The 17,630-nt window shown below is 41.7% G+C and overlaps 1 protein-coding gene across 1 annotated transcript in view; it reads left to right on the top strand.

Moving 5' to 3' along the window:
• Positions 1-17,630, top strand: part of cmah (cytidine monophospho-N-acetylneuraminic acid hydroxylase) — an 84,337-nt gene that overhangs the window by 32,454 nt on the left and 34,253 nt on the right. The window contains exons 2-9 of the mRNA XM_024262907.2: positions 3,893-4,101; positions 4,167-4,258; positions 6,831-6,940; positions 9,705-9,895; positions 16,164-16,244; positions 16,323-16,389; positions 16,503-16,584; positions 16,658-16,795. Of these exons, the coding sequence (XP_024118675.2) occupies positions 3,893-4,101; positions 4,167-4,258; positions 6,831-6,940; positions 9,705-9,895; positions 16,164-16,244; positions 16,323-16,389; positions 16,503-16,584; positions 16,658-16,795 (970 nt within the window). The remainder of the gene's footprint in view (positions 1-3,892; positions 4,102-4,166; positions 4,259-6,830; positions 6,941-9,704; positions 9,896-16,163; positions 16,245-16,322; positions 16,390-16,502; positions 16,585-16,657; positions 16,796-17,630) is intronic.

The raw sequence follows: 17,630 nt of genomic DNA, 5'->3' as shown, positions 1-17,630 counted from the left end.
TTGGCCCTCCTGGTGGGGTGGGGGAACTGCTCCTCTGGCTGGGCTGGGGCCTGCACTCCCCGTGTTCCTGTGCCTTCCTGCTCTTGGGTGTGGGAGGGCTCTACGGCGGCCCCGCGTGCCCTGGTCTGGGTGCTTGGTGGGATTGCCCAGCGGGCGGTTTCTCTCCGCGGCTCCATGGCGGGTGTTGGGGGTCTTGGCTGCAGCTGCTGCCCCGGAAGGGGGTCTTGGTGTGGGTATGGCCGGGCGCTCTCCCCTGAGTACATTCCATCACCATCCACCTCAGTGAAACATAAACACTCACCTGAGCACAGGTATCAGCTCACCTTAGCACTAACCGTTTGTGTGACAGAATGAAAGTCTTTATCTGAATGGGTTTGTATGATGGAGTGTGTGAGCTGCTGTTACAGTTGAATGGAGTACATTATGTTTAGTTTAAATGTGGAGACTATGTTGTGTGTAACTATAGAGTGTGTGTGTAGACAGACCCCGCCCATTCTAGTTTATCACTTAGTCCTGGTTGTTTCATGATGTTGCTTCCCTCTGTTGCCATCTTCTTCTCTAGAATTAAATAATGTAAGACATCCACCATGAAATAAGTAATGAATTAATAAACAGTTATTATATATTTACATGAAATGAAAGTGGTATTGTAATTCCTCATCAACAACTACAATTACATATCCATTTATTTCTTGTTTGTATTTATTTTTCTTGTTTGTATTTTATTCTATTCACCTTTAGTCCTCTATACTGTTCCAGATGAATCAGCTGTAAACTAATAAGGAAAATGGAATTAACTTATAGGGTCAGGAAGCTTGCCCCAGTCAGCTCTTCATCCCACACACCTATCCATAGAGCATGTGTAACAGTACATGTGTGCGTGGACTTTGTGCACTGACTCTGTCTGTGCTCAGAACCACCAAGGATAATCAGATAAGAGCGCAGATGCCTCATACAAGGATGTTCAAACACCTGCTCGTTTCCCCTCATCAACATGCTCATTTATCTCAAAGTACCATAAAAGCTTTCTAGGACTCAGTAGTATCAGTGTAAAGGATGATAAGCCTCCAGGACAATTCCAGGAACCGTCAGGACTTCGAACATCTTTATTTAGGATCAGTAAAAAAGCTGTTATTCTTTTAGACATATCAATATAAGCATTGTTACTAGTGACGCAGCCTCACCCCCTTGTTTTCATCTTTTTGGTGCCGACCGGGTGTTGGAGCTTATTCTGGCTGTTGTGGGTGGAAGAAGGAACTATTTCTGGCCCTTCACAGGAAAACAGTGACTAACATCCACTCACTTTCCCCTTTAAGGACACTCAGGCCTACTCAGTGTGGTCAGATCAGGGTCTCTTATTACAGAGTCTTTACCAGTGGTGTAGTCCACGCGATACGAAGGTAAACCCACTAGAACATTTCTCAAAGTTCCGTATAACCATTGAAAATGCACAATGATATGCATTGATTTGTTTGTTTTTTAATGACAGATATAAATAAATATTTAAAAATATTTTAATCAGGCGCACATAGAGCACTCCTCACTTTGGGTCCTCCTAGGACAGACGTCTGCAGCTCCAGATCCACATGTGGCTCTTTTATCTCTCCATGCTGGCTTTTTGGACAAACATAGAATAAGCCCATAAACCAAAACTACTGCAAGAAAACAAACAAACAAAGCCTGCAAACTAAGACTACCAAGGTCCAACCCCAAACTAAAATAACTAAACCCAGCAGTGGAAGACTGCTGAGGACAAAGAGGAGAAAGAACAAAAAAAGTAAGGATTACTTAATCAACATTTATTAAATTTAGATTAGTTAATGTATAAATTGATGTCTGAGGTGCACATAGATTATAAACTATGTAAGTTTTTACATCCTGTTGAACTGAAGACATCTTGTTTGTTCAACTCCACCCCCAGAATAAACAGATTTTATATGCAAAGCAAAGGTGGACCAATAAGGAGACACAAAAAAGAGAAATGTGCTCAAAATGAGAACAGAGATTAGAATAAAGACATAAGAACTCTGTAGGTTTATCTTTTTTCTATCATAGGGGAGCATGAGGCATAGGAGCTCCAGAATTTCTCTCTGAAGCTGCTTTTCTCCGCCTTGTCATTCCTGCCCAATAAATAATGAGATATTCAGTTAGTTTACAAGCTTTGGTTCCAAACAGAATAGTCTGGTAGAAAGGCAGTCTCCAGTGGGTCTCTCTCTTCTTGCCAAAGGACACCCTTAAGAAACAAAAATATATTGTAATACTGGAAAATATATGTAGATATATATCCAATATATTAAGAAATATATCTCAATATATAAGCCATTTACCCATATATTTTAATATATTGCAATATATGGATGGTTAACCAATTTTTATTCTATATATATATTATACGGCATATTTCAGTACATAGAGAAATGTATTGCAGTATAAATCTTAAAGTATTATATAGCATATTTCAGTATATAGACCAATATATCACAGTATATGGATCAGTATATTTCAATATAAGAAAACCGCAATACTTGGAGTATTTCAATTCAAAATACTGATAACTATTGCTTCCATTTATGGAATTTACTGTAAATATATTGTTGTTTTGCAAGGGCAAACTCTATCACACAGGGCGCCAAAATCCAAAACACAGTTAATGTTACAGACTGAACACGACAAATATTTATTGAACTCAGAGCTTAACTATTTTGAACATAAAAATGAAAAAAAAACAGACTGGAATATTATTCTGGAATTAATTAATTTAAACCTAAATGACATTATATTTTGTTCTCCTTAAAAATAAAATTCGTGTTTTTCATCAACAACAAATAAAATTTCACGTTCTTTAACTGTTTTACTTCCTAGTCATGTTTACATTAAAATTGGGGTCATCTTGACCCCACAAAACAGCGCCCTGAATCTTTTTATTTCCAGGGTTTTTTTATCTTCATTGATGTCCATGGGTGAATCACACATCAATATAAGGGTCGGGTCATCTGTCATCTGTCATCTGTCAGTTTTAGGGTTGTGGACATTATGATGTCACGGCAATAATTCAGATAATAAAAAAATTTCCTGATAAAAAGGACCGATAAATAAACGTTTAAACTGCCGACACTTCCTCACTCACCACTCAGTATTTACTTGTGTTACAACTTCTGTGTTCCCCCAAAAGTTTCAGCCTGATTGGTGCTGCTTAACGGTGCCACCGTATCGACCCAATTCAAGAATCAAGCTCAACGATTCACGAATCGAACCACAATTCTTACTTTTCAATATACTGTTTGTTGCTATGTGTATGTCTATATACTGGATGGATGAAAACGTAAATTATTTGTATTAAGTCATCATCATTTACACCTTTATTTAGAACAGGAGATCAGAATCAACAAAACTGATAAAAACACAAAAACTGTGTCCGAACTCCTGCGTTGGCCATTATCTAGTGCTGTCCGAATCTTCCGATTCCAAAATCGAGTGCACTAGAAATTTCCCAGAAATCTTTGCAAAATACTAGCGTTCATTGATGCTTGCTAGATTAGCGAATATAGACCACAATGCATTGCGGTCGAACAATTTCAAGCAAAATAAAACGTGTTTAAATGTAATTTTTGAATAAACCATCAACATTTTCACCGTCAGACCACAGTGGAGTCATAAATAAACGTGAAATGTTCGTATTGATTCAATTTTGGCTTTGTGAAATCTGACGTCATATCTGGTGCTGAAAAAAACGGAAGAAAAGTAGTGAGCATTGTGTCTGAATTACCTTTTAAAACCAGGGCACTATAAAGTTTTTTAGTAGTCAGGGGAGGGATTTCGGACACAACCTAGGAGAAGGTGGAGATCAGCTGGGAGGAGCCTCAGTCATCTTTCATCCCCTTCTTGCCCCCAGGTGAAAATGTCGGCCCAGGAAGCAAAGGTGTTGTTGTCGCTGAGCAGAGAAGCTGTGGACGCGCTCAGAGATGGAGTCAACTTCAGGAAGAGCCCAGAGGGTTCCTGTTACATCATATTCAAGGGCAGGGATGGGCTCAAGGCCTGCAGGAACCTCTGCAAGCACCAGGGGGGGCTCTTCATCCAGGACATGGAGGACATGGGGGGCAGGTGAGCCCGCTCCGAAAGTGTGTCCTGGAGTTTGTGCTGCAGCTAACAGGCCGCTGGCTTCACAGGACGGTCAAATGCACCAAGCACAACTGGAAACTGGACCTGTCCACCATGAAGTACGTGAACCCCCCCGACAGCTTCCTGCAGGACGAACTAGGTAAGCTGTGGGGGAGGATGCTAGCTCGGGGATAAAAAAAAAATGATTCAGCCCTTGATGGTTGAAAGATTTTTCATTTCAAAAGTTTATTTTCATTGTTTCAAAGCAAGCAGTGTTAGCACTATCTTTTTTGTCTGTCCACATATATTAAGTGTTACCAATCGTGGGTCTCAGTGACGTGCAGTCAGGTGAGGCAGGTGCCAATTTAGCTGAAAAAATGCATACATTACATAAAATGAATATGCTTTTTAAAATTCAAAATAAAAATCAAATGTTATAGTTTTTTTTAGCAACGTTTCCATGGTTACCTTTTTCTGTGTTGGTTTTCAACATTTCTCATTTACGTGTTTCCTGTTACGGCAAACAGTGGTGCGTGCTGCAGCTGTAGCCCCGCCTCCCCAGCGCCGCACAAACTGACTGTAGCTGCAGCTGACGCGTGCGCTTTATTGTTTCCGTCTTTCTATCATCATAAAAGATGCTTTATTTCAAAGTTATTTATTTTGATTATCTCTCATCTTCTGTCTGATTACATTGATGCCAGTTTGTGACTCATTTAGTCTTTTTATCCGCTAAAAGTGCGTTTTAAAAACACACTAGGTGTGGCAGACAGTCTGCCTTCTGCACCGCAGTATGCGTAACACAAGTCAGAGGGCGCTGGTGAGCCCGGAGAGTGTATGTGACACCTAATAGAATTAGCGGCAGAAAGTCAAGTTCAGCCATAAATGGAGGATTTTGTTTTTAAACCCCTAAACTCAAGAATTTGTTTAGATAGTGATGGTAGTGATCTCTACTGAGACAGAGAGACTTTTAAAACTGAAGAAAGACAAGGAAGACTTCTACAAACAGGTTATTCATCTGTTTCTTCAGGAGCAGCACAGACTTCATTCACAGTTAGTCAATAATAACAATCTTGGGGATTTTCTTTCTATGCTACAGTTTGTAAACAGAAGAAAAATACTGAAATGAAACTTTAAACAACACACTTCAGCTGTTGTCAATCAAATGGTGAATAAGCTGGTCTTGGTCTTTGGAACATGAAGGTTTTGCGTCAAACATTATTTTCTCTTCTTACTTGTAAAATGAACCATTTGTCGTCCTATTTGTTCATTCATCTTTTTAGTTGCTTTGCCCCTTTTGGGGTCACGGGGGTGCTGGAGCCTAACCTGGCTACTGATGGGTGAAGGCAGGATACACCCTGGACAAGTCTCCAGTCTGTCACAGGGCCTCAATCGCAGACCCATTCACTCTCACCTTAGAGGCACTTTAGAGCATAGATGTCAAACTCTGGCCCGCTGGCCAAATTTGACCCACAGTGTAATTATATTTGGCTCGCAAGGCGATTTCAAATTAATATTAGAGCTGGCCCGCCGGTATTATACGGTGGGAGTGCCTTAACACCTCATTTATCGCTTATACTACAAATCCCATAATGCTCTGCTGTTGTTTTGGCGCGTCAATTAGGACAGAGGCAGACACGCCCCCTCCTCTGTGTCAGTAGCATCTATCGTAGCGATCTTGGTTGTAGAGCCCCGGCGCACCCCCATCCCCGTGCCTCTCCCCCAGACCACACTGTGACCTCTCACTGTGTTACCCTACCAAAAAATGGCAAAAAGAAAGGCAGAAAATACCGAGTCATACCAAAGACTCTAAAAATGGGACCCAGTGCCTCCCTGCTTGGCACTCAGCACTAAGGAGTTGGACTGGGGGGTTAAACCACCAAATGGTTCCTGAGCGCGGCTGTGTCTGCAGCTCACCGCTCCCCCAGGGGATGGGTCAAATGCGGAGAACAAATTTCACACACCTAGGTGCGTGACAAATAGTGGGACTTTAACTTTTTAGTATATTTGTATTATTAGCAACTCGATTTTGCATACCTGCACTTTAAAATTATATAAGCCTTGCTTGTTCAATATTCATTGTTAAATCAGAACTGTTTTGGTATCAAAAGGTTCATTTGTTCAACCTTGGCCCGCAGCTTTGTTCAATTCAAAATTTTGGCTCACTGTGTATTTGAGTTTGACTTTCCTGGTTTAGCCTAAATCACCAAAGGGGTTTATACACATATACACCTTGTGTTTCAGGAGACCCATAACCCCCTATTGTGGCAGTAACAGTAAAATCTGTCTAACACAAGATGCTTTTCTGTTCATTCGGCTGTTGGACAGGATGAATGAAAAAATAAAAATAATAATAATTCTGGTGCAGAACTCTTCACTGCACGCCTACCAAAAACTTTCCACTGGATTTTACCAAACAATCTGCATGAAGTTAGCATTCAAAATAAACAAGATTTTCTTTTTATAACTTTTAAATATCTTTAAAACTTGTCTTTAGCTTGAGGTTTTACTTAAATCCTCAAAATTCCAAGGGCCAGAAAACGACGTGTAACCACGGACAAGTCTACTGCACTTTGGCCAAAACATTTTTACCGTATAGCATGCCAAATCTAACAGCTTTCTGTTAAGGGATTTAGATTTAGGGACCTTAAGCTACAATGATCAAACAACGCCCTGCCATTTTAGTCAATTTAACAATCCCGTGTGATCTAATGAAGCTTCTCATGTTCTCATAGATGTGGAGTCCCTGGAGGATGGAGGCGTTCAGCTGGTGGAGCTAAGCCCACCCGACCCCTGGCTCACTGATCCCAGGGAGGCACAGAAGCTCCAGGAGGGAGAAGTCAAAGTTTGTACTTGGTCTTTCACATGGCTTTTTAAAGACTTAAGCTTCAGTTTATGGAATCTGTGCTGGACTGAGCAGCTAAAAAGCAGGAGAGGATGCAAAAAATATAAAAAAGTTGGAAATTATAATTTTTTTCAAAAGATGTTTTAAATAACCACATTTGGCCCATAAAGAGGTCAACTAAAGGCCCGGTCCCGCAGGATTTGACGGCCATATAATTTGGAAAATCTGCCACACGCGCTAGTGTTCCTCATTCGTACTTGGTGATGCTTAGCTACTGATGTAACCACAGCTGCCCTGAGGCAGACTCACAGAGGCGTGGCCGCCAGGCAGTGGCGCCAGCAGGGGGACACTCGGCCACCCCAGGGTCACCCTAAACTCTGTTATGCATTTCACCTCGAAATCGTCAGAAGGTGCTGGGTAATGCAGGAGGGGAGAGGAGACGAGGAAGCACACACACACACAGGTGCGTGCACAGTCACAGCGAGCCTACATGGATAATGTCATCAGCTGTCTCAGAATTAGCTCGAAGATTTCCTGATAATCGCGGAGGATACTTACCCTCCAGAGCAGGTAATGGAACAACTCACACTTAACTGATTTCGGCGGTAACAGCACAACTGGTTTAAATTGAATTAAATTAATTTAAAGGCACAGAGAGACAAACTGACAAACCTCATGAAAGTACAGTTTATTGTTCTGAATATAAAAAACTAGCTCCACCTTTCTAGCTCCACCTCTACCTGTTCTTCTATTTCTACAAACCACAATATTATCTTCAGACATCATGTTGATTCCTGTCTAACTGGAACATAAAACAACGTTTTTGTGTAACTCAAAATACTGACTACTTTCATTAATCTGTACACATTAGTAGCATGAAATATAGACACAATACATCAAAGTACATCAGTAGACACTTTACGTACTGAGAGTTTTCTACAGGCTGCTTTCTTACATTTAGTACATTGAATTTTGTAAATGTTTTGGTGTACCACCCCACTGCTGCCAGTACGTGCCTATGACCCCTCTGACCATCACCGGGACATTCACGCATTCACACACCAGTGGAGCCACACTGGAGGCAACAAGGCTGAAGTGTCTTGCTCAAGGACACAAGGACAGTTAGATGGAGGGAGCGGAGATCGAACTGCCAATCCTTTGATCATTGGCCGACCTGCTCAACCACCTGAGCCACTGTCGCCCAACACAATTTAATACAAAGTTTTTCCGTCTCTGGAAGAAATAATCGTTCCCGCTGCCTTACTGAAAGCAGCTGTGCAAAACAGTTCTCTGGGACCCTGACACATCACCACAGCCTTCCTCGAGCTCCACATCTAAATCACTTTGTTCTGAGGTGGTCTGCCTCAGGAAAAAAGCCTCGGCATGGGATGGCCGTGTTCTCTACAACCGCTTTGATGCTTGGTCAGTAGAGGATGACACGGGAGGGGATTTTCACTCCTGTCCCGTCCCGCTCCTGGTAATCTGGCTCCCACTCCTGTTCAAAATGATCCTGCTCTTGTTCCTTTCCTTTATGTTTTTGTTTTATTTAGTCATTAAAGAAACAATTCAATTGAATTGTATCTGCTCACAACACGTTTTAGAGCAGTTCCTGTTTCTACAATTTCAAGCACTGTAGTGCAGTGGTTAGTCAGGCTCCAGGTCACCGGTTCAATGTGTGGAAAAGAAGTGAAGAGGAGAGTGCAAGCAGGTTGGAATGGGTGGAGAAAAGTGTCAGGTGTGATGTGTGACAGAAGAGTTTCAGCACAAATGAAAGGAAAGGTGTACAAGACTGTGGTGAGACCAGCCATGTTGTTTGTACTAGAAACAGTGGGACTGAAGAAAAGACAGGAAGCAGAGCTGGAGGTAGCAGAGATGAAGATGCTGAGGTTCTCTTTGGGAGTGACCAGGATGGATAGGATCAGGAATGAATACATCAGAGGGACAGCACATGTTAGAGGTTTTGGAGATAAAGTCAGAGAGGCCAGACTGAGATGGTTTGGACATGTTCAGAGGAGAGACAGTGAATATATTGGTAGAAGGATGCTGAGTCTAGAGCTGCAGGAAAGAGGTCTAGAGGAAGACCAAAGAGGAGGTTTATGGATGCAGTGAATGAAGACATGAAGGTGGCTGGTGTTAGAGTGGAGGATGCTGAAGACAGGCTTAGATGGAGGAAACTGATTCGCTGTGGCGACCCCTGAAGGGAAAAGACTAAAGGTGTGTTTCAAAGACTCCTCCGGAGTGCACTCTGTCTGCAAATGACAAAAGCCAATCAAAATGAATCGTTTTCACGTTCAAAAATCAGATCAACAATCAGCAATCTTGATCGTCATGAACTTTTGGTCCAAATGAATGTGATGGCCTGTTGACATGAAGCATTTTTGTTCTGATCAGGATTTTTGTGTCCATGTCCACAGCCAAGGCACTGGATAGTCCCTCACGATGTTGTCTTTAGGGGTTATGGAGTTCAGACACAGCTGTTGTGTTTTCTAACTCGTTGGTTTTTCCTTCTCAAACTATGTTGCTAAAGTTAATTTTGCAAACTTACATCTCTATCAGATCTAAACAACTCTATTTTGTGTTTCTCTATTCTTTCGAGTTGAGGCCTCAGATCCTTTATTTTTTGAAAAGCTTCGATGTTTGTGCTTCCCAACCATGTTACAGGTGGTACTTCCATGAACCCTTTTAAGGAAGTAACATTTGTTGACACACAGCCCAACTGTCAACTGATTCTTGAATATTGATTCTTTAACTGTGTGTCCACTAGATCACGTACTTGACCCACGCCTGCATGGAGCTGCAGGTGGGAAACAGGAAGTGTCTCCTGGACCCCTGGTTGACCGGTCCGGCTTTCGCCCGCGGCTGGTGGCTCCTGCATGAGCCGCCCGCAGACTGGAGGGAGCGCCTGTGCTCAGCCGATCTCATCTACATCAGTCACATGCACTCGGACCACCTCAGGTACACTTCACTCTTCCTCCTGAACATGAACCTTGAGTCATTTTTTATCGTCTTACCAATCAAAAGCAGATAGATGAAGCTAACAGAAGATGACGTTGTGAGTTAAAATATCTCCAAACAAACTTCTGTCAAGGTTAGTTAGATAAGAGTGATAAGAAACATACAAAAGAAGATAAGAGCTAAAAGAAAGTCCAGCGATAAAGATACAAGACTCTTCTTTTTGTAAATGCTGTCATCAGCAAAAGTAAATACAACTATCTTCACATGATCCGGTTATGTCTTTAAACATTAACTCACATGCATGTCTTTACATGTATAGTAACACAGTGTTTTAAGGGAAGGACAGGAGCTGAGATCACCCCTCTCTTTGTCCTCACTAGCCACGCCACAATAGCCCTGGTCAAGGAAGCAACTGACAGCATGTCAACATCAGCGTCTTCCTGGAAAGTTCATGAAGATGTAATGAAACAGTTCCAAACCTTAGAGCGAGAAAGAAACGGTTTCTTTAGCTTGGTCAGTCCTTCCATTTTAGATGGACCAACAAACACACCCTGTTGTGTGATTGTTTGGTAATCATTTACACAATAGTGATTCTCCTGCTCCTCTCTGTACGTTTTTCAGGACGTAAAAACTCCATCACACTTTCAGTGATTTCATCAATCTTGGTATCAAAACGTTCAGCTCATTCAGGACATCACTGCTTTTATTTCTGGTATTTATAAACTTTATAGTTTTTGAAAGGTTGAGCAAAATATGCCATAGAAGGTAATGAAGGAGTAAGTCTTCAAATTTTAAGTAGATTAGCAACAAGCTTTTAAATATATTCATGTTTTCATCTCTTATAGTATTTTTTTAAAATAGAGTTTAGCTTTTATTTTAGCATCATGCTAACATTTCTGGCTTATTTCTTATCTACTGTTGTATTTTAGGCTAATTTAGAGTTTAGCTTCTATTTTAGCAACAGGCTAATGTTTTTGGCAAATTTGTTACCTACTGAGGTTTTTTAGGCTGGTTTACTAAGGGTTTTTTTGGCTATTTTGGAGTTTAGCTAATATTTAAGCACCGAGGTAGCTTTTTTGGCTTATTTGGCATCTAACTTTTTTTGGGGGGAGGGCGGGGAGACTAACTTGGAGTTTAGCTAATGTTTAAGCAACACAAAAAATAATTTTGCAAATTTGGCATGTATTAGGGATTTTTAAGCAAATTGACTCTAATTTTTCAAAAATTTAGGTCAACTTCAGCGCTCTTTCATAGTTCTTTAAGGAAATTTCCAGTCTTTTAGCAGATTTGACATTTTACAAATACCTTTGGGATTCTCAGCAAATTCCTTCAGCATTTAAGTTAATTGCGTCACCATTTTCAGCAAAAAGCTTCAGCATCTTCAACAACTACTTTCAGCTGAAAGCATTCACACTAGCATTATCGCAGGAAATGCAACTCTTCTAGTTTGATATCTTGTGTTTTTTCAAGGCAACACATTTTGTGGGGTTTGTGGATCTGTTGGTCAGAATTAGAATCAGACCAAGTTTCAAACTCACTTTCAAAGAATGAATGTAATAGTAAAGAAGCAAGAAACAGCTCTACTCTGGGACTGTTGCAGAGTTTCAAAGTGTGACAGGTCTGCAAAGATTTACCAGCCCTTCTTCTTACCCTTGACCTGTACCGGTCTAGGGTGGCCTCAAAAGAATATCTCTGCATTTTACAGGGTGACAGTTTCCAGTGCTTCAGGTGTTGGCATCTGGCTGTATCTGTTAGGCTCTTGCTTTTTCTCTGCACCTCTCTGGGCTTCTGTCAACTGACTCACTTCCCTCCCAGCTGCCTTGGTTTTAGCCTCCAACCGTTGCTTCCATGGTGGACGTTGTTTTCTCCCATGGTTGCTTTTATTGGCCAAGCTTCTGAAGGATCACTGCTGCTGAAGTGTGAACCAGGTCATTGTTCATGTTGTGTTTATGCTCTTGGAACCTGAAGGAGACCTATGATAAATAAGAATACATTTTATTTATATAGCACTTTTTAAAGATACTCAAAGACACTTACAAAACAAACACATTACATTAGGGAGAAACCGTAACAAGAAACATTTGCCTCGTTTCCACTGAGTGGTTCAGACCCGACTGGATCGAGCCGGACCGGACTTTTTAGCGTTTCCCTTACAAAATGGACCCGGTAAGCAGGTCTGACCGGGACCATTTTTAGACCTTCGTTGGTCGTAGGTCCATTGGAAAATGGAATGGACCCGTGAGGGCGGAGCTTCTGTAGTCACACAAAGTAATCCATTGATTGGTGGAAAGGTTTTACAACAACAGGAAGTGTCCGACCAGCACTTTTCCCGATGAAAGTATAGTATTATTTTCAGCTGGATTTTCCTTCGCCCCGGTGTTGAACTTTTCCTGCTTTGTTACCCGACCGTGGTCGGTTGGAGGACGTAGGGGGATCTTCATCGGGCTGAAGGCTGCTCTTCCTCTGGGGTTCCTCTGGGGTTCACTCTCAGATCTTAGAGGAACTTTCTATTATTACTTTTCCTTGCTTTGCCAATTGACAACAACTGTTGGCACGCTAACGCACTGCCTTTTTTTCTTTCTCTCTTCGCAGCGCGTGCTACTTCCCTCATGCACGTGCGTGCGCACTCTTCTCCCCCCTCTCCTGCACCGCGTCGAGCTAAAACGCACAGGTTGAAGCACGCACACTCATTTCACAACACCCGCGATCTTCTTGCAAATAATAATTTATTCTTTACATACAGTATTTCCCTTATGTTATCTTGCGCTTATATTTTGACAAAATATATTTTTATGGAGAGTAAAATATTGAAAGTTATTTAAGGTTTAAGTTGATTTATTCTGGAACAATATTCTTGCCTATTTTTATTCATAGTTATGTTAAAAAGTTATGTATTTAAAGTTTTAAAAATGTAGTTTTATTGTCTTCAATAAATGTTCATTCTGTTCGGTCTGCGACCTAAGGTGGATTTTAGATTTTGGCCCCCTGTGTGACTGACTTTGACACCCCTGCCTTAGAGGGACTTATAAACAAGCAGAGCTGCTTTAAACTCAATTCTCTTGGCAACATAAACAGTGCAAAGAGCTGAGAACTGGACTGATGTGGTCATATTTTCTGGTTTTTGTCAAGACTCGACCTTCAGCATTTGATGTCTCTTTTAGGGAGTCCAGTGAGGAGACCATTACAATAGTCCAACATACTGGACACAAAAGCATGGATTGGTTTTACCAAGCCAGGAAGTTCAAATCTGTAATCTGTTGCACCCCTAATTTAATTACAGTGTCCCTGTTGATAGGTTCATTGGTGACTCTAAATTGCCCCTAGGTGTGAATGTGTGAGTGAATGTGTGTGATTGAGGCCCTGAGACAGACTGGCGACCTGTCCAGGGTGTACCCCGCCTTCGCCCATCAGTAGCCGGGATAGGCTCCAGCACCCCGCGACCCCGAAAGGGAAGATGCGGTCAGGATAATGAATGAATGAATGAATGAATGTGCCTGTTGATTCAAATTTCTCTATTCACTGTTTCACATAATCCCAAATTTTTTTTTAGTGACGTGACTCTTCTGGTTTGTCACAAAAACTCAGACAACTCAAGACACTTGAATGAAATGTTGGTGTCTGAAGGAGTGCTGCGCTGCTGAGGTGGATCTCTGCACAGGCCAGACAAATATTTGACCAGATTCATTTTCTGTCCTCACATTGTTGAGTTAGTAGATGGATGCATATAGCAGCCCCATGCTGGTGTTGTACTATCAGGAAAAGTGGTTGTAGGACCCGGACATGCAGGAGACTGAAGAACAGGTGTGGCCAAACTGAAAGTATTTAACTAAAATTAAGACAGGTTGAGGAGCAAAGGATCTGTCAAAGCAGAACTGAAACCTATCGGCTCCAACAGGATAACTAAATAAACAGAAGCACAAGGACTCAGTGTGAGGGAATACAAAACCAAAACTCAAATGACCATATGCAAAAAACTAAACACAGAGGCCCATCTTTACCCAGAGTCCAGGACACACTGATCCTGGTGTGAAACTCGCTTCCCTCAGAGCGAGACAAGAGACTCCGCCCTCCCACCTTCCCATGGGGTGTATGTCCACCCTGCCGTTCCCATCCTGACTGTGGCTGATGGGAGTTCTTGCTTTTTTGGCTGGAGCTCATTGACTGTATATCAGTGGACTTAGCAACCCCTCCCCTCTCGTGTTCCAAACAGGAAGTACCCGCTGGTTGGAAGAAGGTCAAATTTCCGTAGACTTCCATCGAGAAATAGACAGTTATTTGTAAGCCATTTTGTTTTTCAGAATAACCATTCTTGCTCCGATACATTCTTCTTAGTACACACTTTGTAATCGACCATTTTCATGGTGACGTCAGACAAAATGGGAATCGTTACTTCTGGTGTTCTCATTTAGAACAGCAAAGCTGATAGCTGAACTCTGTTTAACACAATTTTACATAAATAATAAAAGGAAACCTTACCAATTTCAACAGAAACAGGAACAATATTTATTTTATGAATGTATAAATGCATTTTCATTTCCTGTCTTAGATTGTTCACAAATCTAAAAACAAATTTCAATAATCCTTCAATTTTGATGTTTTTTTTTAAAATATCTACCTTGTTGTTCTACGGGATCTTTTACGGCATAATTGTAAAAATACTAATAGTTTGGTTCAGTGAAAATGTTCAGAGCAGCTATCGAGCCACATAGTTTCAACTTTCAAAATAAGAAAATATAAAGCCAAGCAAAAAAAAGTAATCTCTGGGTGAACGTATTTTATAACATTAAGTGGAAATGTTACGTATTTTTGTCAACATTATCCATTAGTTTGATAATTTTTTACCTTCATTTTCCCGTAGATCAGACACAGTTATGAACAAAAACAAAGAGGAGTGATGTTAGAACCACGGCTGAGCTAACAGCAGCTCACTGACCGCAGTAGAAAACATTACAACAGAAATAAGTTTGACTTTAATGTCAGACACGCTGGAATTGTCTGAGTTTTGATCTGTTTACAGGATTATGTGAGATCGGAAATTTAGGAAACTTTTAACTGGTGAGAAAAGATCTTCTGCAGCTCCACGTCTCATAGACAAAGCTAATGCTAGTGTTAGCGTTAGCACAGATTAAAAGAATAAAATCATAATTACCTTCATAATCAAACAAGCAGCATTCAATGAAGTACTTGTAACTTTGTCTAACTTTAACCGGGTTGTCAGAGAGAAATAATCCACGACTGGTTTAATATCATCCAGAGGATTTAGTGGATCAGCTGATCTGCTGTTCTGACTGCAGACAGGATTACTGACATTTGTACTCTGATTTGTGAACGATCTAAGAGGGGAAAACAAATACAACCAGGTAGGACATTCATATAATAAATATTATACACATTTTGGTTACAATTAGTTAGGTTACCATTATTTATGTAAAATTGCTTCAAAAGCGTTCAGCTGTCAGCTTTGCCGTTCTAAACCATAGACACCAGAAGCTGCACTTGACCGGCGATGTGTGACGTCACATTAAAAGGGTCTATTCTAAATTTTTTTAAAGATATTTTTCTTTATCCCAAGTTCAAGTTATAAACTGACCAATCAAATGCCTCATTAAAAGCATGTGGCTCCCGCTGGCCCCGCCTCTAACGTTTGAATGAAAGGTCCCCCAATCCACTTTCAGTGGGAAGGTTGTGGACTTCCAACAAGTCAGAATAAGCTCACTCATGATTGGCGACAGCAGTTCCTCTAAAAACGTGACTCAGACCGACTTGAACTGCAACCAGTTGCAAACCCTCACTGTCGAGGGATTTCAATCGATGGCAATATGGCGGTAGACGTATCAGTGAAGGCTCTGGCTTGATTTTGCGAGGACTAGAGGTAATGCCTTTCCTATGGGGAACCTCAAGCCTTACTACGTCCAGTTAATATAAACGGTCTATGCTGGAGCTGCTTCTTTGCCAGTTTGGGGGTGACCAGTGAGTGCCGTCTGGCTGCTCCGCAGACAACCTTGAACTGTTTAAGTTTCTGGTTCTTGTTTTGCTTGCATTAAAATGTAAATTCAAGTTCCAGAGTGATGACAGAATTCTATCTTGACATTATCAGAGTTTATTTTCTGATTAGATTTCAGCTTTTTCTGTCATCTGGATTCTTCAAAATTGACTTTCACATAATCTCTCTGGGACTTTGTCCTTCATATTTACCTACGTGAATTTTTTGGTAACCTTGTCACTTCCTTGGCATACATCTGAGGGGCGTGTCTTTGTTTTCTTCCAGCTACCCTACCCTGAAGATCCTGTCGAAAAAGAGGCCAGACGTTCCCATCTACGTGGGCGACACCTCCCGGCCCGTGTTCTGGTCAGTCTCTCAGCAGACCCGCAGAATCTTTCAGGCCTTTAGCTGCTGCGTCAGCTTCTCTGTGCTGCTGTGTGACAGGAATCTGGAGCAGAGCGAAGTCCAGCTGACCAACATCAACGTGGTTCCTTTTGGAGTCTGGGTGAACGTAAGCATCTCACACTCACATGGACCCCCGCAGGCACAGGAAATGCACTCACGAGCTGGGACCCTTTGGAAATCTGACGTGGTTGGGTTTGAGTTTTCTCTGGTCTTTCCCAGGTTGATGAGCACCTGAGATTTATGATTCTAATGGATGGGATTCATCCTGAAATGGACACCTGCATCATTTTTGACTACAAAGGTACAATGCTGGGTTACTCGCTGAACTAGAATCATTGTTCATACTGAAGCTCCTGACGTCTCTGTGATCACAGGCCACCTGATCCTTAACACAGTGGACTGCACCCGGCCTAATGGAGGCAAACTTCCACTCAATGTGGACTTGATGATGAGTGACTTTGCAGGGGGGGCATCTGGATTCCCTATGACTTTCTATGGGGGGAAGTACACTGGTGAGTCTGGGTCATCCATGATGACCAGCAGATATGCGGTTTGTTTGTATTGAATTAGCAGTGCTGCTGAGTTACTTTATTTTAGTTACTGCTGGGCTGCACGGTGGCCCAGTGGTTAGCGCTCTTGCCTCACAGCGAGAAGGCCCCGGTTCGAATCCCGGCTGGGACCTTTCTGTGTGGAGTTTGCATGTTCTCCCCGTTCATGCGTGGGTTTTCACCGGGGACTCCGGCTTCCTCCCACCGTCCAAAAACATGCTTCATAGGTTAATTGGTGACTCTAAATTGCCCCTAGGTGTGAATGTGAGAGTGAATGGGTGTGATTGAGGCCCTGAGACAGACTGGCGACCTGTCCAGGGTGTACCCCGCCTTCACCCTTCAGTAGCCGGGTTAGGCTCCGGCACCCCCGCGACCCCGAAAGGAACAAAGCGGTCAGGAGAATGGATGGATGGATAGTTACTGCTTTGATATGAAATTAATGGGGCCGGGAATGGATTACAAAAATTAACTAATAAATCGTAAACCTTGAAAGAAATTAATCGCGATTAATCGCAATTTGTCTTTGTTTGTTTTTTTAGTTACAGCAGGAGTGTCAAACTGAATCACACAAGGGGCCAAAATCCAAAACACATCTTAGGTCGAACAGGATAAACATTTATTGAACACTCTAAAACTAAACTTTTAGAACTTTAAAACCATAACGTTTAACATAATTATGAACTAGATATATAGCATTACCTGCAATAATGCTAGTGTGAATGCTGTAAGCTGAATTTGGCTGCTGAAGATGCTAGCAGAAAACGCTGACGTTGATAGTAAGTTAAAATATTAACTAAAT

The sequence above is a fragment of the Oryzias melastigma genome, linkage group LG5 (genome assembly GCF_002922805.2).
Source record: "Oryzias melastigma strain HK-1 linkage group LG5, ASM292280v2, whole genome shotgun sequence".
Classification (NCBI taxonomy): Eukaryota; Metazoa; Chordata; class Actinopteri; order Beloniformes; family Adrianichthyidae; genus Oryzias; species Oryzias melastigma.
The sequence above is the reverse complement of the archived record's forward strand: the minus strand, read 5'-3'. Positions and strand labels throughout refer to the sequence as shown.